The sequence below is a fragment of the Ambystoma mexicanum genome, chromosome 6p (assembly GCF_040938575.1).
Source record: "Ambystoma mexicanum isolate Mex_15411 chromosome 6p, UKY_AmexF1_1, whole genome shotgun sequence".
Taxonomy (NCBI): Eukaryota; Metazoa; Chordata; class Amphibia; order Caudata; family Ambystomatidae; genus Ambystoma; species Ambystoma mexicanum.
Genome location: NC_090935.1, coordinates 95669855 through 95697422, shown reverse-complemented (window position 1 = coordinate 95697422; position 27568 = coordinate 95669855). Strand labels below are relative to the sequence as shown.

The 27568-nt window shown below is 46.9% G+C and overlaps 1 protein-coding gene across 1 annotated transcript in view; it reads left to right on the top strand.

Moving 5' to 3' along the window:
• Positions 1-27568, top strand: part of NPR2 (natriuretic peptide receptor 2) — a 558288-nt gene that overhangs the window by 248739 nt on the left and 281981 nt on the right. The window contains exon 4 of the mRNA XM_069626775.1: positions 18010-18145. Within this exon, the coding sequence (XP_069482876.1) occupies positions 18010-18145 (136 nt within the window). The remainder of the gene's footprint in view (positions 1-18009; positions 18146-27568) is intronic.

Sequence of the window (27568 nt, the reverse complement as noted above, 5' to 3'; positions counted from 1 at the left end):
TTGAGAGCTTTTCTGAAGGCGGCGTGGTCTAGTAAGGTAGGGTATGCCATGTTCATTATACATAGCCAGGTTTTCAGAACTTTTCTGAAGGCGGCGTGGTCTAGTAAGGTAGGGTATGCCATGTTCATTATACATAGCCAGGTTTTCAGAACTTTTCTGAGGGCGGCGTGGTCTAGTAAGGTAGGGTATGCCATGTTCATTATACATAGCCAGGTTTTGAGAGCTTTTCTGAGGGCAGCGTGGTCTAGTAAGGTAGGGTATGCCATGTTCATTATACATAGCCAGGTTTTGAGAGCTTTTCTGAGGGCAGCGTGGTCTAGTAAGGTAGGGTATGCCATGTTCATTATACATAGCCAGGTTTTGAGAGCTTTTCTAAAGGCGGTTTGGTCTAGTAAGGTAGGGTATGCCATGTTCATTATACATAGCCAGGTTTTGAGAGTAAGGTAGGGTATGCCATGTTCATTATACATAGCCAGGTTTTGAGAGCTTTTCTGAAGGCGGCGTGGTCTAGTAAGGTAGGGTATGCCATGTTCATTATACATAGCCAGGTTTTGCTAGCTTTTCTGAGGGCGGCGTGGTCTAGTAAGGTAGGGTATGCCATGTTCATTATACATAGCCAGGTTTTGAGAGCTTTTCTGAGGGCGGCGTGGTCTAGTAAGGTAGGGTATGCCATGTTCATTATACATAGCCAGGTTTTGAGAGCTTTTCTAAAGGCGGCGTGGTCTAGTAAGGTAGGGTATGCCATGTTCATTATACATAGCCAGGTTTTGAGAGCTTTTCTGAGGGCGGCGTGGTCTAGTAAGGTAGGGTATGCCATGTTCATTATACATAGCCAGGTTTTCAGAGCTTTTCTGAGGGCAGCGTGGTCTAGTAAGGTAGGGTATGCCATGTTCTTTATACATAGCCAGGTTTTCAGAGCTTTTCTGAGGGCAGCGTGGTCTAGTAAGGTAGGGTATGCCATGTTCATTATACATAGCCAGGTTTTCAGAGCTTTTCTGAGGGCAGCGTGGTCTAGTAAGGTAGGGTATGCCATGTTCATTATACATAGGCAGGTTTTCAGAGCTTTTCAGAGGGCAGCGTGGTCTAGTAAGGTAGGGTATGCCATGTTCATTATACATAGCCAGGTTTTGAGAGCTTTTCTGAGGGCAGCGTGGTCTAGTAAGGTAGGGTATGCCATGTTCATTATACTTAGCCAGGTTTTGAGAGCTGTTCTGAAGGCTGAGTGGTCTAGTAAGGTAGAGTATGCCATGTTCATTATACTTAGCCAGGTTTTAAGAGCTGTTCTGAAGGCTGAGTGGTCTAGTAAGGTAGGGTATGCCATGTTCATTATACATAGCCAGGTTTTGAGAGCTTTTCCGAAGGCAGCGTGGTCTAGTAAGGTAGGGTATGCCATGTTCATTATACATAGCCAGGTTTTGAGAGCTTTTCCGAAGGCTGCGTGGTCTAGTAAGGTAGGGTATGCCATGTTCATTATACATAGCCAGGTTTTGAGAGCTTTTCCGAAGGCTGCGTGGTCTAGTAAGGTAGGGTATGCCATGTTCATTATACATAGCCAGGTTTTGAGAGCTTTTCCGAAGGCAGCGTGGTCTAGTAAGGTAGGGTATGCCATGTTCATTATACATAGCCAGGTTTTGAGAGCTTTTCCGAAGGCTGCGTGGTCTAGTAAGGTAGGGTATGCCATGTTCATTATACATAGCCAGGTTTTGAGAGCTTTTCCGAAGGCTGCGTGGTCTAGTAAGGTAGGGTATGCCATGTTCATTATACATAGCCAGGTTTTGAGAGCTTTTCCGAAGGCTGCGTGGTCTAGTAAGGTAGGGTATGCCATGTTCATTATACATAGCCAGGTTTTGAGAGCTTTTCCGAAGGCTGCGTGGTCTAGTAAGGTAGGGTATGCCATGTTCGTTATACATAGCCAGGTTTTGAGAGCTTTTCCGAAGGCTGCGTGGTCTAGTAAGGTAGGGTATGCCATGTTCGTTATACATAGCCAGGTTTTGAGAGCTTTTCCGAAGGCTGCGTGGTCTAGTAAGGTAGGGTATGCCATGTTCATTATACTTAGCCAGGTTGTGAGAGCTTTTCCGAAGGCAGTGTGGTCTAGTAGGGTAGGGTATGCCATGTTCATTATACTTAGCCAGGTTTTGAGAGCTTTTCCGAAGGCAGCGTGGTCTAGTAGGGTAGGGTATGCCCTGTTCATTATACATAGCCAGGTTTTGAGAGCTTTTCCGAAGGAAGCGTGGTCTAGTAAGGTAGGGTATGCCCTGTTCATTATACATAGCCAGGTTTTGAGAGTTTTTCTGAAGGCAGCGAGGTCTAGTAAGGTATGGTATGCCCTGTTCAGTCACCATAACAGCAAGCAGTGAGCCTGTCGGAGGTCTGTTGTACGGTGGTTCTAACAGGGGTAAGGCCGCATTGGAGAAACTGTGTGGCCTCCTCAGCTCGTAGTGCTGGACTTGAGCATGGGTGTACCTCAGCCCCGGTGTCTGCATGGTATGGTGGACCATGCCGAGTGCCTTGAAATGGATTGCCAGCTTGACGGCTGGTGTTGCGTGCCCCCTCCCATCCTGCCACGGTTGTAGCCTCGTGCCAGCATGGTGGACTCTCTTCGGCCATCTCAAGGGATATTCTAGTCAGATGCGGGTTTCAGTGTCGACGCGTGAGAGGGCTGGGCAGATGATGGTGAGTGTTTTTTGTGGGAATTGCCATACGAGGAATTGCATGCCTAACTGATTTCCTAAAAGGCCTTTCCACACCAGGTGGGTATGTGCTTTGTGGTTCCAGTGCCAGGCAGTAGTCAGTCTAGAACCCCACTCCCAGGTTCTTGACTGCTTTTGAGGTCTGAGGGCAGGTGCCCATTTGACCATATCACTTCCCCCTCCATGTGGAGCTGACCTTTGTCAGGGGAACCACAGTGTGCCGCCTCGGGTTATGTCACGGATTACCCCACATGGTGCCACCTCTCAGCAAAAGAACCATAGGGTTTCCCCCATGCCATAACACTGACCCCCTCGTGATGGACTGTCCTTCAGCAAAGGAAAAACATTGTGCTCTCCATGTCATATCACAGACCCCCCTAAACCCCATTTTTGAGACTGCCCCCATGTAATATCACTAGCCCCCACCCCCATGTGGAACTGTCCTTCGGCTGGGGAAAACAGTGTACCCCCACTTGCCATATCACTGATTTCACCCTTGTCTGTTGCTTTTGGGGGCCCCCAATGTCATATCACTGATCCCCCTCATGGGTAACCGCAGTGTGCCCTCATGTTATGTCACTGACCCCCATGAGGGAATGTCCTTAATCAGGGGAACCACAGGGTATTTTGCCATGCCATATCCCTGAATCCCCAAGCCTTGGGGGACCAAAGTGTGCTCCCCCAGTGCCATATCACTGACCTCCACGTGGGACTGTTCCTCAGCAGGGTAACCTTAGCATACCCCTGTGCCATGTCACTGATACTCCCAAGTGGAACAGTCCGTCAGTAGGTCAACACAGGGTTCCTCCACATGTCTCATCTCCGATTTCCCATAAAGCACGTCACTACGCAGGGGAACCATGCTGTAACCCCCTCTGCTATGTCACTGATTCCTCCCATGTGGGAGGTTTTCAGAGCTTTTCAGAGGGCAGCGTGGTCTAGTAAGGTAGGGTATGCCATGTTCATTATACATAGCCAGGTTTTGAGAGCTTTTCTGAGGGCAGCGTGGTCTAGTAAGGTAGGGTATGCCATGTTCATTATACTTAGCCAGGTTTTGAGAGCTTTTCTGAGGGCAGCGTGGTCTAGTAAGGTAGAGTATGCCATGTTCATTATACTTAGCCAGGTTTTGAGAGCTGTTCTGAAGGCTGAGTGGTCTAGTAAGGTAGGGTATGCCATGTTCATTATACATAGCCAGGTTTTGAGAGCTTTTCCGAAGGCAGCGTGGTCTAGTAAGGTAGGGTATGCCATGTTCATTATACATAGCCAGGTTTTGAGAGCTTTTCTGAAGGCAGCGTGGTCTAGTAAGGTAGGGTATGCCATGTTCATTATACTTAGCCAGGTTTTGATAGCTTTTCCGAAGGCAGCGTGGTCTAGTAGGGTAGGGTATGCCCTGTTCATTATACATAGCCAGGTTTTGAGAGCTTTTCCGAAGGCTGCGTGGTCTAGTAAGGTAGGGTATGCCATGTTCATTATACATAGCCAGGTTTTGAGAGCTTTTCCGAAGGCTGCGTGGTCTAGTACGGTAGGGTATGCCATGTTCATTATACATAGCCAGGTTTTGAGAGCTTTTCCGAAGGGTGCGTGGTCTAGTAAGGTAGGGTATGCCATGTTCATTATACTTAGCCAGGTTGTGAGAGCTTTTCCGAAGGCAGTGTGGTCTAGTAGGGTAGGGTATGCCATGTTCATTATACTTAGCCAGGTTTTGAGAGCTTTTCCGAAGGCTGCGTGGTCTAGTAAGGTAGGGTATGCCATGTTCATTATACATAGCCAGGTTTTGAGAGCTTTTCCGAAGGCTGCGTGGTCTAGTAAGGTAGGGTATGCCATGTTCATTATACTTAGCCAGGTTGTGAGAGCTTTTCCGAAGGCAGTGTGGTCTAGTAGGGTAGGGTATGCCATGTTCATTATACTTAGCCAGGTTTTGAGAGCTTTTCCGAAGGCAGCGTGGTCTAGTAGGGTAGGGTATGCCCTGTTCATTATACATAGCCAGGTTTTGAGAGCTTTTCCGAAGGAAGCGTGGTCTAGTAAGGTAGGGTATGCCCTGTTCATTATACATAGCCAGGTTTTGAGAGTTTTTCTGAAGGCAGCAAGGTCTAGTAGGGTAGGGTACGCCCTGTTCAGTCACCATAACAGCAAGCAGTGAGCCTGTCGGAGGCCTGTTGTACGGTGGTTCTAACAGGGGTAAGGCCGCATTGGAGAAACTGTGTGGCCTCCTCAGCTCGTAGTGCTGGACTTGAGCATGGGTGTACCTCAGCCCCGGTGTCTGCATGGTATGGTGGACCATGCCGAGTGCCTTGAAATGGATTGCCAGCTTGACTGCTGGTGTTGCGTGCCCCCTCCCATCCTGCCACGGTAGTAGCCTCGTGCCAGCATGGTGGACTCTCTTCGCCCATCTCAAGGGATATTCTAGTCAGATGCGGGTTTCAGTGTCGACGCGTGAGAGGGCTGGGCAGATGATGGTGAGTGTTTTTTGTGGGAATTGCCATACGAGGAATTGCATGCCTAACTGATTTCCTAAAAGGCCTTTCCACACCAGGCGGGTATGTGCTTTGTGGTTCCAGTGCCAGGCAGTAGTCAGTCTAGAACCCCACTCCCAGGTTCTTGACTGCTTTTGATGTCTGAGGGCAGGTGCCCATTTGACCATATCACTTCCCCCTCCATGTGGGGCTGACCTTTGTCAGGGGAACCACAGTGTGCCGCCTCGGGTTATGTCACGGATTACCCCACATGGTGCCACCTCTCAGCAAAGGAACCATAGGGTTTCCCCCATGCCATAACACTGACCCCCTCGTGATGGACTGTCCTTCAGCAAAGGAAAAACATTGTGCTCTCCATGTCATATCACAGGTCCCCCTAAACCCCATTTTTGAGACTGCCCCCATGTTATATCACTAGTGCCCACCCCCATGTGGAACTGTCCTTCGGCTGGGGAAAACAGTGTACCCCCACTTGCCATATCACTGATTTCACCCTTGTCTGTTGCTTTTGGGGGCCCCCAATGTCATATCACTGATCCCCCTCATGGGTAACCACAGTGTGCCCTCATGTTATGTCACTGACCCCCATGAGGGAATGTCCTTAATCAGGGGAACCACAGGGTATTTTGCCATGCCATATCCCTGAATCCCCAAGCCTTGGGGGACCAAAGTGTGCTCCCCCAGTGCCATATCACTGACCTCCACGTGGGACTGTTCCTCAGCAGGGTAACCTTATCATACCCCTGTGCCATGTCACTGATACTCCCAAGTGGAACAGTCCGTCAGTAGGTCAACACAGGGTTCCTCCACATGTCTCATCTCCGATTTCCCATAAAGCATGTCCCTACGCAGGGGAACCATGCTGTAACCCCCTCTGCTATGTCACTGATTCCTCCCATGTGGGACAGTCCATGGGGACCCCCAGTGTGCTCTCCACAGTTCATATCACTGCCCTACCCTCATATGGAACCATGCTTCAGCACAGGAATCACAGCATGCCTCCATGTACCATATTACTACTCCCACCATTTGGGACCACCGTTCAGATGTAGATCCACATTCAGCTGGTGAGCCACACTGTCTACACCATGGCATATTACTATTCCCACCATGTGGGACCACCGTTCAAATGGTGCTCCACACTGTCTCCACCATGATATATTACTAATCCCACCATGTGTGACCACCGTTCAACTGGTGATCCATGTTCAGCTGGAGATCCACACTGTCTCCACCATGGCATATTACTAATCCCATCATGTGGGACTACCATTCAGCTGGTGATCCACACTGTCTCCACCATGGCATATTACTAATCCCACCACGTGGGACTACCATTCAGCAGGTGATCCATGTTCAGCTGGTGATCCACACTGTCTCCACCATGTCATATTTCTAATCCCATCATGTGGGACTACCGTTCAACTGGTGATCCACACTGTCTCCACATGGCATATTACTAATCCCACCATGTGGGACTACCATTCAGCAGGTGATCCATGTTCAGCTGGTGATCCACACTGTCTCCACCATGGCATATTACTAATCCCATCATGTGGGACTACCGTTCAACTGGTGATCCACATGGTCTCCACATGGCATATTACTAATCCCACCATGTGGGACTACCATTGAGCAGGTGATCGATGTTCAACTGGTGATCCACACTTCTCCACCATGGCATTTTACTTATCCCCCCATGTGGGACCACCAATCAGCTAGCTGGTGATCCATGTGCAGCTGGTGATCCACGTTCAACTGGTGATCCACACTGTATCCACCATGGCATTTTACTAATCCCATCATGTGGGACTACCGTTCAGCAGGTGATCCACGTTCAGCTGGTGATCCACACTGTCTCCACCATGGCATATTACTAATCCCATCATGTGGCACTGCCGCTCAACGGGTGATCCAGACTGTCTCCACCGTGGCATTTTACTAATCCCACCATGTGGGACTACCGTTCAGCAGGTGATCCACGTTCAGCTGGTGATCCACACTGTCTCCACCATGGCATATTACTATTCCCACCATGTGGGACCACCGTTCAAATGGTGCTCCACACTGTCTCCACCATGGTATATTACTAATCCCACCATGTGTGACCACCGTTCAACTGGTGATCCATGTTCAGCTGGAGATCCACACTGTCTCCACCATGGCATATTACTAATCCCATCATGTGGGACTACCGTTCAGCAGGTGATCCACGTTCAGCTGGTGATCCACACTGTCTCCACCATGGCATATTACTAATCCCATCATGTGGGACTGCCGCTCAACGGGTGATCCACACTGTCTCCACCGTGGCATATTACTAATCCCACCATGTGGGACTACCGTTCAACAGGTGATCCACATTCAGCTGGTGATCCACACTGTCTCCACCATGGCATATTTCTTATCCCCTTATGTAGGACCACCATTCTGCAGGCGATTCACGTTCAGCTGGCGATCCACACTGTCCTCACCATGGCATATTACTAATCCCACCATGTGAGACAACCGTTCATTTTATCATCCACGCTGTCTCTACCATGGCATATTACTAATCCCATAATGTGGGACTACTGTTCAGCAGGTGATCCACGTTCAGCTGGTGACCCACACTGTCTCCACCATGGCATATTACTTATTCCCCCATGTGGGACCACAATTCAGCTGGTGGTCCACATTCGGCTGGTGATACACGTTCAGCTGGTGATCCACACTGTCTCTACCATGGCATATTACTAATCCCATCATGTCAGACTACCGTTCAGCAGGTGATCCATGTTCAGCAGGTGATTCACACTGTCTCCACCATGGCATATTACTAATCCCATCATGTGGGACTACCATTCAGCTGGTGATCCACACTGTCTCCACCATGGCATATTACTAATCCCATCACGTGGGACTACCGTTCAGCAGGTGATCCACGTTCAGCTGGCGATCCACACTGTCTCCACCATGGCATATTACTAATCCCACCACGTGGGACCACCATTGAGTTGGTGATCCACACTGACTCCACCATGGAATATTACTTATCCCACCATGTGGGACCACTGTTCAGATGGTGATCAACACTGTCTCCACCATGGCATATTACTAATCCCACCATGTGGGACCACCGTTCAGCAGGTGATCCACATTCTGCTGGTGACCCACACTGTCTCCACCATGGCATACTACTTATTCCCCCATGTGGGACCATCTTTAAGCAGGAGAATCACAGGTTGTTCTCCATGTTATATCAATGATCCCCTCAATGTGGGACCTTACTTCATCAGGGGAACCACAGTGCCCCCACTAACCTCCCGTTATTACTGATTCCACTTTGTTGGCCTGTTTGTGGGCAGGTGAACCACGTTGTGCTTCAGATATTATATCACTGATTTCCAAGTGGGACGGTCTTCCCACAGGGGTGTCAGGAGTGTGCACCCATATCATAGATGTAACATAATCCCGGAACATCCAGGCCCCCCTCTCAGATCCTCACTGAACTCCACATCTCATGAAAGGAGAAGGTGGAAGCTGAGGAAGCGGAGAAGAGGTGAGATATGTAGATTTATAGAGGGTAGCCATGAACCACCTGAACCTCTTCCACTGAGGGTTCAGAGAGACATCTGATAGACTGTGAAAGCCAAGCAGAAGCTGAAAGCCAAGCCAAAGCTGAAAGCCAAGCCAAAGCTGAAAGACAAGCCGAAGCTGAAAGCCAAGCCCAAGCGGTCAGTGTTGCCACGCGGACTCTTAAGTGGAGCTTACCTAAGAATTGATAGGTTCCCAACTGTGATTTAATGTTGTGTATACACCCCCCTGTTACTCTTCCGCCCCTTGTACTATCTTTATGGGCCGGCATTGGAGTCAGAAGGGGACGCGATATACAACATAAAATCACCTTGCTACCCACCTAAGAAGGATTATAAACACCCGAGCTCCTACACTCTGCTCCACTGTTTACATTTAAGGTGACCAGACGTCCCGGTTTGGCCGGGAGTGGATGATCTGTCCCCCTGTCCCGAGACTGGATGCTCTGCCCCCCTGTCCCGAGACTAGATACTCTGTCCCCCTGTCCCGAGAGGTTTTTGTTATTAAAAAACACTGTCCCGGTTTTAGGGAAAGGGAGGTTGACAGTTCCGGTTTTGGCTAAATTGTCAATAATTCTAGAGTAAATATACATCATAGGTGTGGTGTTGTCACTGCACCCATGTCACGTGGGAAGGACCATGGGGCAGAGGGAAGGGGAGGAGCAAGGAGGAGGAAAGAGGCGCCAGTTCCTGACAGTTAGTGAAGGTATAAAGAAGTGTTGCACCCCAGCTCCTGTCGGTCTCTTATGGCATGAGTGTAACTGAGTGACCGAGGGCAAGGCGTGAGGAGGTCCACTTAGGGGACACTATATTGGCGACGAGGCAGGTTCAGGAAACTCACCAAGCCAGCCACCTCGGAGGCTCTGCACTCATGGCGCGCCACCCGTTGTCACGGGAGATGCAAGCCACCAGCCCTGCAAGAAGCTCCAGAAGGAGGTGGTTTTGAGCGCGAAGGCTCCCCACCTGCTGGACACATTGTGCTAGCCCAGCCGAGACTGCACGCACTCAGCAATCCGCGGGTGGAGCAACAGCTCCCCCTGCGTAGAGGAACTCGGGCGATTGAGGGAAGAAGACCTCCCGCCGACGGCAATGGCACGAGTACAGGCGGCACTGCGTGCGCACAAACATCAGCGGGTGGAGCAGCAGCTTCCCGCTCGCAGTGATCCGGGTGGTCGAGGATCACAGGCCTCACGCCAATGGCAACGGGAACAGAAACGTTCTGGGAAGAGCCGTGGAGGTGTGGCCCTCCCACTCCAATGCGAACCAAGAAGAAGAGGGTAAAAGAGCAACACACTCATCCTGGCACCATCAAATGAGTATTGGGCTCATACTAGCCCTCCCAAAATCAAAACCGCAACACGAAGGCCACGCAGCACAGTGCCCCCACCTGGGCACCACAGCAGCACGAAGGCCGCACAGGTCCACAACGGTGGCCACAGCGCAGCGCCCCAACTGCGCCCCACAGCAGCTCGAAGGCCGCACAGGCCCACAACGGCAGCCAAAGCAGAACGCCCCCACCTGGGCCCATCTCACACATGAGAGGGGGAAAATCCTCCCATAATAATACAAACACAAGACACAGGGCCCAGCACAAAGGCGGGAAGAGCTGGCAACAGCGCCCCCAAGTGGCAGACACACTACAGATCGTCAAGGGACCCCCAGGAGGAAAAAATAGTCACAAGGGTTAACCTCCCATGAGCATCTCAGAAGAGGAGGCACTGACAGTTCCAGTGACCCCTGCCAGACCATCACATAAAAGAATGACGGACAGCCTTCTTTCCCGACTACCGTCCTACTTTGACCTCTCTGACACCAGCACACTTGGGTCACGATGGAAAAGGTGGCTGAGGGACTTCGAAGTGTTCCTAAAAGCGGCTGGACCATTAGAAGATGAACAGAAACACAGCCTAGTAAACCATGCAGAGGGATCAAACGTGAGGGATATTCTAGATGAGATACCAGAAAACACCATAGACACCAACATCAACATGAAAACAGCTCTCATGGACTATTTCACACCCCACACAAATGTGGACTATGAAAGACACATCTTTCACACCACAAAACAAAGCAGAGGTGAAACCATGGACGTGTTAGTGATGAGACTAAGGCTGAGAATGAAACACTGTGATTTTAACAACTTCTCGAACGATGAGCCCCTCAGATTACAGATCATAGTAGGGTGCGAAAGCACCGACTTCCGAAATCGGCTGCTGCAACAACCACGCAACTTGGAGGGAATACTAAGACTGGCCCGCTCGGACGCTGCCCTGGCGGCACAAGTGGAGAGCCTTGATGACATTAAAATCACACATGGAAAACATGAGAACATTAACAAGCTAGAAGACGCAGCAAGAAACAACGGAGACCCCTTTTGCTATAGGTGTGGGCACGAATATCCACATGAGGGGCTATGCCCTGCCATGGGCCAAACATGCTCTGCCTGTGGTGGTGAAAATCACTACAACGCTGTGTGTCTGATCTTCCACAGCAAAATGAAGGGAGTGGGGAGAAACGGGAAGTCTGCACTGGAACAAGAACAGAGTCAGACGACCCAACACCGGGCGACACACCTACCCCATGACATGGCTCGCTACAGACACTATGACGAACAACCCGAAAGAAGACAAGACAGAAGAGAATGGAGAGAAAGCAAGACCACACCATCCAAGCCAAGAAGGAGACCCAGGCAATACATCAGGTGCCTAGTAGAACAATCGCCATCTGACTGTGCCTCAAGTGCTTCGTTGGAAGAAAACAGACATGAGAAACACCAAGAACAACCGAGGAAAAAGGGCTACCTGTACGCACTAGGAAACAACACAGCGAAAGAACACAGCCCCATACTCATGATACAAATCAACCAAACAACAGCCGAATTTCTAGTAGACACGGGGGCAACATTGAACATAATCAGTGAAGAAGTGTACAAACGCATACCGAACGCCCCTCGCCTACAACCAGCAAGAGCTCTCATCTTCTCCTACGGCTCAAATATACCTCTGGCCTGCAAAGGATTCTTCATGGCGTCATGCCGCTACAAAGACAATGAGAAAGATATTCCCATGCCCGTTCTAGAAGCCGCCACTGACAGCGGATACATCCTAAGGTACCAAGCGGCCATAGAAATGGGGCTAATCCACATACTGTATCGACTCATGGTGCATAAATATCTGGACCCGACTGCAAGCATTGAGGTGTTTCCCTCACTCTTCAAAGGCCTAGGTAAACTGAAAAATAAACAAATCGAGCTGCACATCGATACCAATGTCCCACCGGTAGCTCAACACTACAGGGGAATCCCCATCAACATTCAGAAGCAAGTCGAAAACAAACTGACCAAGTTGTTGGAGGCAGACATCATAGAGCCATCCGAAAGTCCCACGCCATGGGTCTCCCCCATAGTACCAGTGCCCAAGAGTGACTCACCCGACATCCGAATATGTGTTGACATGAGAAGACCAAATGAAGCCATCCTGAGAGAACGCCACCAAGCCCCTCGAATAACCGATATGGTCATCTCCTAAATGGAGAAACAGTCTTCTCTAAACTGGTCCTGAACAAAGAATATCACCAGCTAGAACTCAGAAAGAAATCCCACTACATAACAACTTTTGTCACATACCTCGGGCTATTCCGATACAAGCAATTAAGTTTTGGCGTATCATCAGCGGCAGAAATATTTCAGGCAGAAATCCATAACATCATCAAACACGTGCCTAACTGCCTGAATTACACGACAACACGCTGATGATGGTATGCATGGCCTTGGAAGAGGCCCACTTCACTCTCAACAAGGAGAAGTGTGAATTCCAGAAGAAAACTCTTTGGTTTTTCAGGCACATTTTCTCGGAGAAGGGCATGACACCAGACCCAGAGAGGGTCAGCGCACTAAGGGAAGCCGAGCCACCCACCACCACCTCAGATCTCAGATCTTTCCTAGGACTCGCAAGCTACTGCACGAGGTACATCAGAGACTTTGCATCCGTCAGTGAGCCGCTTAGGGCTCTTACCAAACTCAACACTGATTTTGTCTGGTCGCCTCGGTGTCAGGAAGCATTTCAGATCATCAGGACCGCATCTTGAACGCCAAAAACATGGCCTACATTGACACTAGAAAAACCACAGAACTCATTGTAGATGCAAGTCCGGTAGGTCTGGGAGGCATTCTCACGCAACTGGACGAAAAAGAAGGACATGAAAAACACATCATGTCATACGCCAGCCGAAGTCTCTCCAAGACCGAACTAGCGTATTCTCAGGCTTAGAAGGAAGGATCAGCAGTGGTCTGGACCTGCGAATATTTCCACCTATTACTCTAGGGGAAACCATTCGTAGTAGTCACGGACCACCAAGCACCGCTCTTCATATACGGCAACCCGCAAGCCAAAATGCCTCCCAGAATAGCAAGATGGGTGCTCCGCCTCCGGGACTACCCGTTCACCATAACACACAGGAAAGGAAAAGAACAAAACCCTGCCGACTTTCTCTCACGACACCCACGAGAAAAATGTGAACCAGAGCTGTCCATAGCAGACCAATACATAAGATACGTCATCCAGACCAACACGCCCCAGGGTCTCGACATGGATCAAATCATTTGTGAATCCAACGCCGACCAAGGAGTGCAAATTATTATGAGATGCCTGGAATGGGGCGATGGTAACAAGCAAAACAACTCAAGCAGACAACAAACGAAGACACGAGACAAGACATCACGTGCTTCTAGCAGTGAAAGAGGAACTTTCAAAGTCAGAAGGGGGTCTGCTGCTAAAAGGTAGCACACAACCTGAGAAGGAAAGTCTTGGAGCTAGCCCATGAGGGACACAGGGGCAAAGTGTCCACAAAGAGAATGTTGAGACAAAGACTGTGGTTCCCACAACTAGATACCATAGTAGAAGAACTACTCAAAAACAGTTTTATGACTGACATGTGCAGTCATAAAACCCCACACGACACCCGAGCCACTGCACATGACAACCCTGCCTGAAGGGACATGGGAGGAAATAGCCGTCGACCACTTTGGGCCCATGGAAGGGGGAGAGTACATATTAGTGGCAGTTGATGAGTACTCGAGATACCCGGATTTACAAATAGTACCGTCCACGTCAGCTCATCATACCATTCCAGCACTGGACAGGCTGTTCGCCACATACAGAGTTCCCAAGGTAGTAAAATCCAACAACGGGCCCCCCTCCACTGGGCAGGATTTCAAAACTTTTGCATAATACATGGGATTCCAACATAGAAAAATAACACCTCTGTGGCCAGAAGCCATTGGCACTGTAGAAAGATTTATGAGCAACATCAAGCACACAACACAGATTGCGCGACTCACAGGAGAACCCATGGAGAAACTATTATACCAGCTCATGCGAGACTACCGAAATACCCCACACAGCACCACAGGGAAAACACTCTCAGAGGTCATGCTCGAACGAACAATCAGGACACGGTTGCCTCACGTTGCAGCGGATGAAGACCAATATGAGAATGACTATGAGATGAGAAGAAAATACTCCCTCATGAAAGAAGGCATGAAGAAGGCCGCTGACACCACCCGAAGGGACAAAGAAAGTGACCTATCACCAGGGGACATTGTGATAGTCCGACAACCACAGAACTGCAAGAACATGGCTCCATTCAATGAGGAACCCCTCACCGCCATCAAGACAAGAGGATCGCTCATCACCGCAGAAGGAGAATGAAGATCTACCACGAGAAACTCTTCCCACTTCAGGCGAATGCCCGGAATTGCGCACACTGTGGATAGGAGTTTCACTGATACCCACCACATTTGGGACGCCCCAGAGAAGATTTAGAAAATGAGGGGTTACCAGAGGCTGCCCCAAGCCAATCCACTACGATGGACATCCAAACCCAGAGAGCCCGAAAGAAACCTCACCGCCTCATTGAGGAAATGAACTGAAGGCAGGACTTTGTGTTTAGTAATGGGGGGGTGTGGTGTCGTCACTGCACCCATGTCACGTGGGAAGGACCATGGGGCAGAGGCAAGGGGAGGAGCAAGGAGGAGGAAAGAGGCACCAGTTCCTGGCAGTTAGGGAAGGAATAAAGAAATGTTGCACCCCAGCTCCTGTCGGTCTCTTATGGCATGAGTGTAACTGAGTGACCGAGGGCAAGGCATGAGGAGGTCCACTTAGGGGATACTACAATAACATTTTCAGAATTGTGTGGTGGCTGGTTGGGCTCGAACCCCTAACTTTTCAGGTATCCCTCCACACGCATTAACTCGTTGTGCCACAGAGAGAATAAACAGAAAGACCTGTTAAATCAATAGGAGCAGTCGCTCTGTCTGCATTAACATGCATACCTCCCGATTTTAAACCGCCCATTTTATAAGTAGGATCAGTGCTGGAAATACTGTGGGAGGGGGTAGGGCAGGTGTTTCGATTGTGGGGAGTTTAAGGGTCAAAACGCGTGGGGTGACTGGGGCGGCTTTTTTGAGGGGGCCGTCCTTCACTTATGTTGTTGGCCGACTCGCTTTTTCCTCTCGAAAATCTGATCACCCTATGTACATCCCTGCCCAGTACCCCAAATGGAATACAAGATACCTTCGCCCTACCAACCCCAGGTCCCTCCTCTCCACCATCACACAAAATCTATATGTGGGATCGTGTTATCATGCCCACCACTGTTTTGCAAATCCCCCATCTCTAAACTAAAATATTAGCTACATGGAACCCTACCGCCTACCTCATGTTTAGTCATGAAGTCCACACCTCCCAGAAAACAGACCTTCTACCCATCCCCACCTACCTCACCTCCAACAGCCCCTGCCTCCCAACATGGCTCCCTGAGAGCGCGGAGCCATGCGGGAGGTGCAGCTTCAACAAATTGTCATTGTGAAGGGGGAGGGCACAGATTTCACAGTAAGATGCTACATCATTGAAAATAATACACCCTCACCTTATATTATAGCTGCATGGCCTCATTGCATGAGTCGAGCTGTACTGTTGGGCAACCGTTGACTTTTCCAGTCATATCTATCCCATTCCCAATGACTGGAACAGGTCCTATTCCTTCCTCTGCGTCTATGCTAAAGGGGTGCACCCAGGACGGAGAACGAGTCCATCTTTTTCCTCGGGTACACCCGTTGTGGACTCATTAGGCACGACCTGGCTGGGAGCAGTTTGCATGTGATAGGTTCGTTAGTTTAAGTTTGTTTATCGTTTGCATGGAAACAAGGCCGAGTTTTAAGAAGAGAGATCATCAAGTCATTTCAATGAATAACATCAACGATCACATTTGTTTATTTATTTAATGTGCATCTGTAAGGTGCTTATACAGCAAGAAATTGTGTTTCAAAGCTCCCACGGAGCAAGAGAGGGAACGTGGGACAAATGCAATATAATACAATAATTAACAGGGTTGTGGTGGTCCTACTTGACTTTGTGAGCATTCGGCTCGTGGTTAAAGTTGTTCAACAAAGCACTCTGATTTAATCCCATTTACAGTACTCATTATGGAATAAAAATGAATGCAAATATGTGCACTCTGTATCATACTCATGCATGTATTACATGCAGTGTAGGTCACATATTGAATACATGTTCATTTCAAAGGGGAGTTCCTATAAGTCAACAATGTTGGACACACACACATCTTATACACACGGGTCACATCGTGGTCGTATTATGTCTTTGCATGGAATCTCTTCTCTTATCACTTCAATTGGCAACTACCCTAATTTAAATATTAAGTAAAATGTCTTGGAATCTACACTATGTAACTCCATCAATTATCTCTATGAATACATTTGTTGATACACCAGCAAGGTGATGGAATTTAGATCTTTCAGATGTTGATACACCAGCAAGGTGATGGAATTTAGATCTTTCAGATGTTGATATGCCAGCAAAGTGATTGAATTTAGATCTTTCAGATGTTGATACACCAGAAAAGTGATTGAATTTAGATCTTTCAGATGTTGATACACCAGCAAAGTGATTGAATTTAGATCTTTCAGATGTTGATACGCCAGCAAAGTGATGGAATTTAGATCTTTCAGATGTTGATACGCCAGCAAAGTGATTGAATTTAGATCTTTCAGATGTTGATACACCAGCAAAGTGATTGAATTTAGATCTTTCAGATGTTGATACACCAGCAAAGTGATTGAATTTAGATCTTTCAGATGTTGATACGCCAGCAAGGTGATGGAATTTAGATCTTTCAGATGTTGATACACCAGCAAGGTGATTGAATTTAGATCTTTCAGATGTTGATATGCCAGCAAAGTGATGGAATTTAGATCTTTTAGATGTTGATACACCAGCAAGGTGATGGAATTTAGATCTTTCAGTTGTTGATATGCCAGCAAAGTGATTGAATTTAGATCTTTCAGATGTTGATACACCAGCAAGGTTATGGAATTTAGATCTTTCAGATGTTGATACACCAGCAAGGTGATGGAATTTAGATCTTTCAGATGACGATACACCAGCAAAGTGATTGAATTTAGATCTTTCAGATGTTGATACACCAGTAAGGTGATGGAATTTAGATCTTTCAGATGACGATACACCAGCAAAGTGATTGAATTTAGATCTTTCAGATGTTGATACGCCAGCAAAGTGATGGAATTTAGATCTTTCAGATGTTGATACACCAGCAAGGTGATGGAATTTAGATCTTTCAGATGACGATACACTGGCAAGGTGATGGAATTTAGATCTTTCAGATGTTGATACACCAGCAAGGTGATGGAATTTAGAACTTTCAGATGTTGATACGCCAGCAAGGTGATGGAATTTAGAACTTTCAGATGTTGATACGCCAGCAAGGTGATTGAATTAAGATCTTTCCGATCACTACAATGTGTAATGTCTGTTTCAATGCTAGCCTGTCCCGAAAGATCATTTAGTGTTTATTTCAACATGCCTTTAGTTGTGAATAGGTGTACGTTCTGTTGACCCAACTTGAGGCACATTGCTACCTGTAAGGTCAGTGCCATGAAAAAGGAATTTACCTGGGGTATTCCATTAACTCTTCCTTTATAAAATGTTGGATGGTGCTTGTAGCTGCCTGTCTTACTGAGTACCATGATCATAAGGCCATGCAATAGCCTTTGTAGTCTTTACTTACTATACCTTATTTCAAGTGGATTGCTGCCATGGGCCCCGTCCGCTTAATCTGCATGTGTTAGGTGGCACTTCCAATGTGGAAGGGCACAGAACTGCTTTGTTCAGAACGTTGAAGATGTTGGAGCGACAAAGTCTACAAGATGTTCTCTTCCTCTTTCCCCGGCAGATGAACTTCATTGCAGGCTGTTTCCATGACGGAGTGCTGCTCTACGCCATGGCGCTGAACGAGACACTCAAAGCTGGCTTCTCCAAGAAGGATGGAATCCAGATTGTCAAGAACATTCAGAACCGAACATTCCATGGTAAGGAACATAATGTAGAACACACCTCCCCTACTTGAAAGTGCGATAGAGATAACCCAAGATTACCACCAGTGTCTGTAGCTGCTTCTGTAGGTTATTCTTAGACATTGATAATAAAAGAAGTCCCTTAAATTCACTGAGCTGCATAAGCTGCTGCTCGAGTAAGGATTGGGTATGCAGCAGCGATGTTGACTTCATGACATAAGGTTTCATGGCCTGAACCTCTCTATTAGTTGCGCATGTCTGAGTTGGTTTATGTTTATATACATGCCCACATGAGGTGACCAGAATAAGTCAAAGCCTTCAAGGATTCATTGAATCTTTAGTTGTTCAGTGCAATTTCAGTTTAGACAGCTCCATGTGAATAATGACTTTGCGCCTAGTTGAGTTTTGCAATAGCATAGATCATACAATATGAAGAATGCATCGATGAGTGGGGATTGTGTGCTTTTATTTAACAATACAGGCAGTTGTTCTATATATGCCAATGGCCGAGGTCCTCCAGTTTTCAGTTCAGAAAATCAAAATGCAATTTGAACCCAACTACATGAAGGCTGGATTGTGCAGAGCCTGTGAATTGATAATAAATATTGTGCAGCAAAACTACTGTTACAGGTAAGTAACATTTATCAGACCTGTTACCAACTTCACAGATGTTCTCAGCTCTTTGAGAGGTCACTGTGGTTTTGTAGTCTATGTCATGCATTCTGGATGGCTATGCGAAAGCAGCTGACAGGATGCAGATTCTTCTGGTATTAATGTTTACTTGCTGGAGGGCAGATATATTTTAGAAGCCACTGTCTCTTTTGCGCTCCAAAGTCTCTTAGCCAATGGTCCACTTAGTGGCACTGTGTTGTGGAGGCCATGAGTGTTGACACTGGTTATCGCAGTAAAGGAAAACCACTATATTATCACTCCACCACATACCATTGTGTGTGTGTGAGAACAACACATGGTTGGTACAATGTAAACAGATTGCATGTATCGTGTTGAAGTATTGAGACAAAGCTGTGTCTACCACCATCCAAACTGCCATTAAGTAATCTCTCAGACCTCTCCATTACCCAAGACAATTCAGAATAGTTTGAAGGTACCTTCAATGCACATCTCAGCCTTGGATATATTTGCATAACTTTGGAAAATGGGCAATCATTATTGGACTGGCCTTCATGTGTGGGATTCCAAGCGAAAAGCTAGCTTCCTCGCCATGTATTTAGAGGGGTGTCATTTTTCAACACATTACCAATTGTTTCAGTGGGTCTCAAAACAAATGGCATTTGAGTGTGATTGATGGATGTGTTCATATTTTATCATTCCATGTTAAAATATGTTTTCTAGTTATGCAACAAAACCGAGTAAGCATAGCTTTTCTTAGAATTTTCCGCTTGCAATTATTAGCCCAGTTGATTGATCTGGAATAGATACACGAATGATAGTTGTGCACTTCCTATGATGCAATAGATAAGTGTGCTTTGCATTATTTGTTACAAGAGAAGGGAGATTACCTGCTGCATTCGATTGTAGTCCAATTAAGTGTTTTCATTCTTAATTTCTATATCTGTACAACCAATTCCTATGTGGTTAATAATGACATACTGATATTGTCTATATATTGTTCATAACAACTACACTCTAACACTTGATTCCAACCTGTCCTACAGGTAGAAATGCTAGTACTCTGCTCACTTGTCATGATATAATTTTACCTGTGGGTATTGGAAGGATATCAGTAATTTATTGTGTGATCATGGCCAGTCCGCATTACTTCAGAGACCCGAAATTATATAAGTGTTTACGTTAGCAAAGCACTAGGAAATATGGCATCAATTGTGCTCCCATTAAGAACTAAGCCCCCTAAAGCATCTCACTCACACCTAGATCCTCAGGGTGGATTTTGACCATTAAAAGCCACCACATCACAAGTGCAGCCTTACAGTAGACACCCTCTTTGACTGCTATTTATACTCATAGAGGTTTACGGTATTTTACACAATCTTGTGAATTTACATCTCTTGGTTAATGATCTGGTCTGCGGCTAGAGCAATATTAGTGTGATGGGGCATGCAATTATTTGCTGACTTAGTACTTACCAGGCACAATCTTGCAGTGGTGCCTGCTAGTTATTTGAGACAATTAGTCAAATCTTGATCTCTGTTCTTCTTGAAGGTCTGATTTATGAAATGAGAGGAACGTGATTTTATAGTAAACCACCCCGAGACTGATTACATTAATGACGTTTACTAATCCATATACAGATACTATTCTTAGAGATGAAGTACCAGACCACTTACAGGTAACAGGCACCATCTTGACAGGCAAAGATTCCTATTTGTCAGTCCTCAGTTAATTACCAAAAGATGTTCATGTCAGTCAACTAATTATCGCAGTTGTAACTCTATCCAATATGTGCACCCCTCTTGTAGTGGTGCAATATATACAATTGTCTCGGGAGGATAGCTCAGGGACAACGTGCTGGCCTTGAACGCAAGACGATATGGAGCGCGTTATAAATAGCCAATTACAATATGGTATTAGAGAGTTTTACTTTATATAAAAGTAATATTGAGGTTGTGTCTCTTTTTTTATGCCACATGGATGCAAAAGGATTACTTGGAAGATATTCCTTGCATTTCATTTAATAAATGAAAGTTGTCCATTCTAATATATCATTGAGTCCTCACGCTTTGCCTTAACATCATATATCCATTTCCGTCCTCGTCTTCATAGGATAACATCTAATGAGGTTCTTCTAGTGTAATGATTTCTAGGATATGCTAATACATTTCTGAATTGTGATGCTTACATGCCACATATTCTTAAGTAGAATGCAGGAAGGATGTTTGCAAATTCTACAAGTAACTGGCCGCTTTGATTCGCCTACATGTAACTTACTATAAGGCCATGCAATGCAATAGACAACATTAGTGACAGACAGTGGATGTGAGAGGTCACATTTTTGGCAAGCTGACATGAAGAGCAGTTTCCACTTGGGTGCATTTGACACAGGCACCCACATTTTGGTCTGACCAAGTATTGATTTGGGATTTTTTTGAGATTGTGGACTAAATGGTTTTCTAATATTTTTCGCCTTTTTGGAAAGCAAATATAGGTTTGGTATAAGATAATTACAGGTCATGAAATGTGGCAGCTCTTCCTTATGAGTTATCCAAGGGCACTGCTTTATTTACTGAACTTAGTAGCACCCACACATTACTCTTCCATTGGGATTGTATACACTAATAATGATATTAGGACAAGGGTCTACGGGAGATAGTGGGAGGCATTAGTTGAAGCAAGTTGGGCCCTCCATTCACCACCGCCGCTGTTTCCTTTTGCTTCCCTCTACCCTGCCCCAAATTGCCCCACTCTTCCCTAACCCACCAACCCAACAAAGAGAACCCCAAGTCCACACTACCTACCCATCCATACCCTTCGCCCAGACACTGCACTTGCATCTCTCCTGCCTCTGCGCTCCAGGCGTCTTTCCACCTCCTGCCAAATGGCTGCCAGGGAAATGGAGAAAGGACAACTGGAGCCAAGTTCTTCTTTATTTCCTGTTGCAATTCTCTTTTGTCCCTTTTTTTTAAACGTGATGAACGGCTACTGCACCATTTCACGAATTGACATGGCCCAGGGGGTGTGAAAGCGATAATGCCTCTGAATGTGGGCTGCTCCATCTGGTTAAGGGACCAGGACCTATGACATTAGCTCTGGGCCATCACCAGTTGGTGAAGCCCATGGGATGGTGTACTATTGCTTAATCATAACATTGGAATGTTGGCGGCCATTGGGAACCGGGCCCAGCAGAGTACCTAAACATATGTCAGACATCTTAAGGTTTCCTTCCTAAATGTCTGTGTCAATGCCTAGCGTTTTCCTTAGTTAACACTGCAGGATCCAGAGGATCCTTCTCCAACAGTTTTATTTTTTATTTCTAACCTGTTTTTTTTTTGTTTATAACCTGCTTTTGTGAATTAGCCATATTATAATGGTATTACACCCCTAGAGAATAGGGCTGTGACAGGTTTTCTCATCCCTTACCCTTTTGATGCAGTCTCGGCTCAACTTCACGCCCATAGTTTGGGTGTGGGTCATTAACCCCTGTTATAGTTCTCTCCCCAGGGCTGTAATGCCTCTTTAGAGCACTCTGTCACTTTATTGTCTTCATGGAATTGTAAACATTCCAATGTTCGTTTTGAGGAATAATAATAACACATTCCACTGGTTTCATCTGCCGGTAAAAGCCCAGAGCCCAGGTTATAGGAGCGAGCAAGCCCATGGAACGGGCTGTTATTGCTATTAGCACCCTGGGTTGCAATCAAATGTGCTAAGAGCAAAGAATTTGTATGAAATAATGGGCCGCAGGAAGTGAGTGACTCGTCGTTCCATGAAAAGGAAACATCCTCACCTAAAATGGCCGCCAAGGAAGTGTGGGTCAGCACTCCATGTGGAGCCCCTCTTTAATTTCCAGCATTGGAGATGAGGTGTAGCAACACATAGATGTAAGTGCGGGCTGGGGAAGGGTAGGGTAGAGATATCCGACCGGATGGGGGCAGCTGAGGCTAAAGGGATGGAAGATGGCAGGCGAGGGTGAGCAGCACATGCCTTACGCTGAACCCGGTACGCTGAACCCGAACTTGCAGAGATCGATTCAGCTCTGCTTTGAAGTAACCTGATTGGCTGGCGGACCTGCCTGATATGCTAATTAATCCTTATAGACTGATGGAGAGACCTTGAGCGTGGTATAATGGCCCATGCCCACATTATTGCCAAAGATGAAGATGAGTGCTCTAAGTTGGCAAAGGTTCATTACCACAAGCAAGACAACGCCCAAGGATTGTACGGCTGGTATCATACAGATGTCAGCCGCTAGCAAGGAAAGTGAATCATTTAAGGCAGCTGCTCAGTCAGAATGTATGGACTGAGGTCTATACATGGGCTTACCATGTGTCTTTACATGGCTGCATGTGGGAAGATGTGTGGGAAATGGTGCATTGTATAAAGGAAAATTAGGCAGTACCATTGGTGGACAGTACTGTCTCTACACAGTGTGCTAAGTCATCAAACCTTCCTTCCTTGGCCCACGCAACTGTCCGACACCAGCCAGTCGATCTGGCCCTTGTGCCTGGCCCCATTGCTGTATGGGCCCGTCCCAGCCTAGCGACTCTTAAGTCTCGCTTTGTCCATTTTTAAGACCACTCCTTGCTTGGAGGGTTTCTGAAAAGGCTGTGTACTTCTACCCCTCGCCTACTGCTTAGAAGCTTTTGTTTTCTCTTTCTTGTAAGATTTGGAGCTATAAGAGGCCAGTTATAGACAGAGCTATAAGAGAGATGAGATTGCCTATTCAGGAGGTGTGACTGTGTGAAGAGGTTTAATTTCTGCTTTATTTCTGGGGGACATATTTTGTAATTATGCGGGGACATACATTTCTTTGTTTGATGTAGATATCCCTAGGTTAGTAACGTACATTGCTGTCTTGAGCACTTAAATATTCCTGCAGAATTACACAAATGGTAGGTGCTGCTACAAAACCTGACCTAATGGTTGGAGTTCATTAAATCCCACAAACCTATATTTTGTTCAACAATGTACGTAAAAGAAGTGCTTTAAAATGTACCTTAGACCTCACTCTGTGTCCCAAACTCTGTCAGTCAGCCCTAGAGAAATAGTTAAATGCTCCCCAAAAATCAAAATAGGGAGTCCAAATACTCGCAACAAAAAATAGGAAACAGACACACGGGACCATGTGCCCCTGCTTTCACCCCTCTATGTGGGTCAAAGCGCTTTGAAACACATTGTGTTTAGGCGCTATATGAATAAATGATCATATCATATCATGGATATGTTTGGAGCAGTGGTGCACGTACTACCACAGGAAGAAACTACAATGATTACTGCGTGATCAGAGAAGTAAACATATATCATTTAATGTGTATGAATAACTAGGCGCTAAGGAATAATTATTACAAAAACATTTTCATTTTTGAGTTAAAACAATGTACTCACTTATAAAATGATTCCATTGAAATTGGACTTACATTTTTACTCTCTAAAAAATCATTTTACTCCCAACTTTCAAAATCAGGGAGTAAAATACTCCCACTTCAAAATCTCATCTGGGGCACTGCTGGGAGTGTTCCAGGTTTGCTTGATCTAAATACGGTAACCCTATTCATACGGGAGAGTATAGACTGCATTCCAAGCATTGTGATTGGTTTTGAAGAAGTCTATAGAGCAATCCAAGTGCTAATTAAGGTTTATAGACCCGGTCCGAGAGCTGTACTTGGAATTCTGGGCCCTGAAAACGCAGGGCCTTTCATGCGGTTTAGGGGCCCATGAGGCCTGTGTGGCCTGAGGAGGAAGGGGGGGTATTTTAACCCGCACCATTCTTGATTGATTGATTTAAGACTTTTGTATGGCAGGGCAAACAAACAAGGTTTCTGGTGAAGCTTATCAAATTGCCACTGGGAAATGACATTTTATAGTGTATTGAAGTTGTTGGTACATAAAGCTGCCTGGGAAGTCGCAGTGAGTTGGCTGGCAATACGCGCTGCCCTCTGTCAGTGTTGTTCTCACTGGCCCCAGACTGCAGCTCCTGTTGTTGTTGTTGTTGGGCAGCTGGAGGGATGGGCTTCTGATGCTGAGGATTCTGACACTTGTCCATCCGGCTATCCCCGGTGAAACGCTGCAGATGATGTTGGTGTTGTCGTTGACCAGGTTGAGAGATGTTTCGGTAATGATGGTGCATGGGTTCTGTGCTCCCACATTGTTTGAGGCCTTTACCAATCTCATTGGTCCAGGCTAGAGCTGCTTCCGGTCTTATCTTCTTTGATATGGTCCTCGTAGCTCCTGGATTCCGCTCTTTGGACCTGATCTGGGATGTGGAGTCAGAGCTGCCACTGATGCCCATGAAGGTTGGCGGGAAGTAAGATGTGTATGTGGCATGGATTGCCCTCTTGAGGAAGTCTTAGTAGTACCTGCTCTACTCCCTGCTCGTGTCCTCTACTGCCCTTCGTTTTTCCTACACTATCTTTGCTGCGCATTCTAGCTCTTATCCGACGGGGAGGAATGGTTGTTTTCTTGACGTCACAGTTGATCTCCATCTGCTTTGCCTCCCATCTCCCTGATGGGTCTTGGGGTGAAGCTCATGTGGCCAGTGGGCAGAGTTATGGGGAATGGTGGACGCGTATATGTGTGTGGAACCTGCTCTTGGTGTTGCTACTGTAGGTCATAGGCCCAAATCTATGTGGTCTTTAATGGCCTTCACTGGTCTCTGGCTGTATGTTTGGCTTGACGGTGTGCTGCTCTCTTGATCAGACCACCACAGTTCATCCTCTCTTTTCTGAAACACGCACTGCTTCTCTCTTTTTATTAATTGAGCACGGACCTAGCTTCGAGAAGCAATGGAGCACTTTACAGAGATATTTAACAATACAGATACACAACGGAGCACTTTACAGAGGCATACAACAGTACAGATTTCAGTGGTAACAACAGAACAGATATACAGCAGGGTGTAGGATACAGACGGGTGCAGAGGAAGGGTACATCTGTACAGGATGGCGGAGAGGATAGGGGCGGGTGACGTCTAGCAAGTAAGGTAACGCAGGGGCGACGTGATGGCCTAGGTGTTGAGGAGGAGAGACTCCTTGAAGACGTGGGTCTTGAGTTCTTTTGTGAATTGTAGGGAGAGTCTGATGCTGAAGGGGAGGAGGTTCCATAGTCTTGGGGCGTAGGCTGAGAAGGTTTGTTTTCTGGTCCTTTCCTTTTTGCAGCTATGGGTTTCAAGTTTGCGCGTGCCAGGCCGTCTGGTGCTGCAGTGTCTTCCAGAGATGCTGAGTTTCTCTGCGAGGTAGCTGGGTGACTTGAGGGCGACTGCCTTATTGATGATGCTGCAAGACTTGAAGGTGATTTGTGCGTGCAGTGGGAACCAGTGAAGGTCGATGAGGGCTGGGGTGAAGTGGTCGTATCTGCGTAGAACCTTGATGAGGACACTTCTCAGGGGCAGAAGAGAGGACGGCGGGGGGCCGTCTGTTCACTCTGGTCTCTTACCGTGGCCACAGTGGCTCTCTGCATGCTATCGCTGCCTTCTCCCTGTTGGGTCTCAGGTTGCAGTCGGTTCCCCTAATGGCGGAGGGGGAGGGATGCTCTCCTGGTGTTGTCACTGATGGTCACGTGCACGTTTCTCCTTTCCATGCTAATGGATGATCCAGCCTCGATGGCGGCCTTCATTAATATTGCATCTGTAATGACATTAGCGCTCCATTATCTGGAGCCAGGATTCCTGCCTCGCTGCTCTGTGATCACTCTTCCATTGCCATGCCCTCTGCCCTGCTTGTGTCCCTCCCGGTCTCTTGGTCTGAGTGTGTTGTTCTCTCCCTCTGGTTCCCCATCTTCTCCTCTCCAGCTCGCTCCTCCTCTCATCATTCCCAGGGTTGGACAGACCCAGTGCAACATCTGAGATACTTCCAGACAGAATGGTGCCAAAGAAAGGTCTGTAGAACTGGGATAGTGCCAGTGACAGGTTAAGGGGTTGGTTTATGTTCACAAGTGTGTTATCTGTGTGTTTTTACAGGGCTGGTGTAGGATGTGTGTCCTGCCTGAGCGGGCTTTTTAAGATCAGTAAGGAAGAAGTGTGCTCTTTGGGTGCTGGTGTTCTGGGCCAGGGTCGGGTGTGTGTGCTTTCTCATTGGAGGAATCTGCAATGGCTGTGTGTGATGTATACATTAGTGTTGTATGGGAGGCAGAGGGTACAATGTGCAGTAGCAAGATGCAAAGTATAAGCAATTGTCAAGATTTATCCGTGTGTACAGGAAAAAAGAAATAAACAGGCCCTTGGCGATGAGAGGTGGATTAGAAGTCGTTTTCTTTGATCTAATGGATGTAGTTGCGCCTGACGTGTGATTACGTTTGGCTTGCTCTTAAGGCTTGGGGGAGGTAGTTCCATTGTTGTGCAGCTTTCACCTGAAAGCTAGTACCTCCAGTTTTGGAGTGTTTGTATCTGGGCACTCTGAGAGTATTGGAGTTGGCTGTTCTAGTGGGGTGGTTGGGGGAGTACCTTGTGAATCTATCCATGAGGTAATGGGGAGCAGCGTTATTGAGGCATTTGTGTGAAAGTGAGGCTACTTTTAACGCAATTTTGTCTTTAGTCGTCAGCCAGTTGTGAGCTCTCCTTGTGTCAGAGAAATGTTCTTTTTTGGGAATGCTTAATGCTGCTCTGAGAGTGTTATTTTGTAAAATCTGGGTAAAATCTGGGTTTTGTTTGTAATGTATGTTTTGGTTCCTAGGCAAAGGGCATTACAATAATCCAGTTTTGACAAAAACTCTGGCTAGGGTAATGCAGCTGTTAGTGGAGAGGAAGTGTTTGGCTGCTCTAATCAGTTTACATGTGTAAGCTGTTGAGGAGGCCATGGAACTGACCTG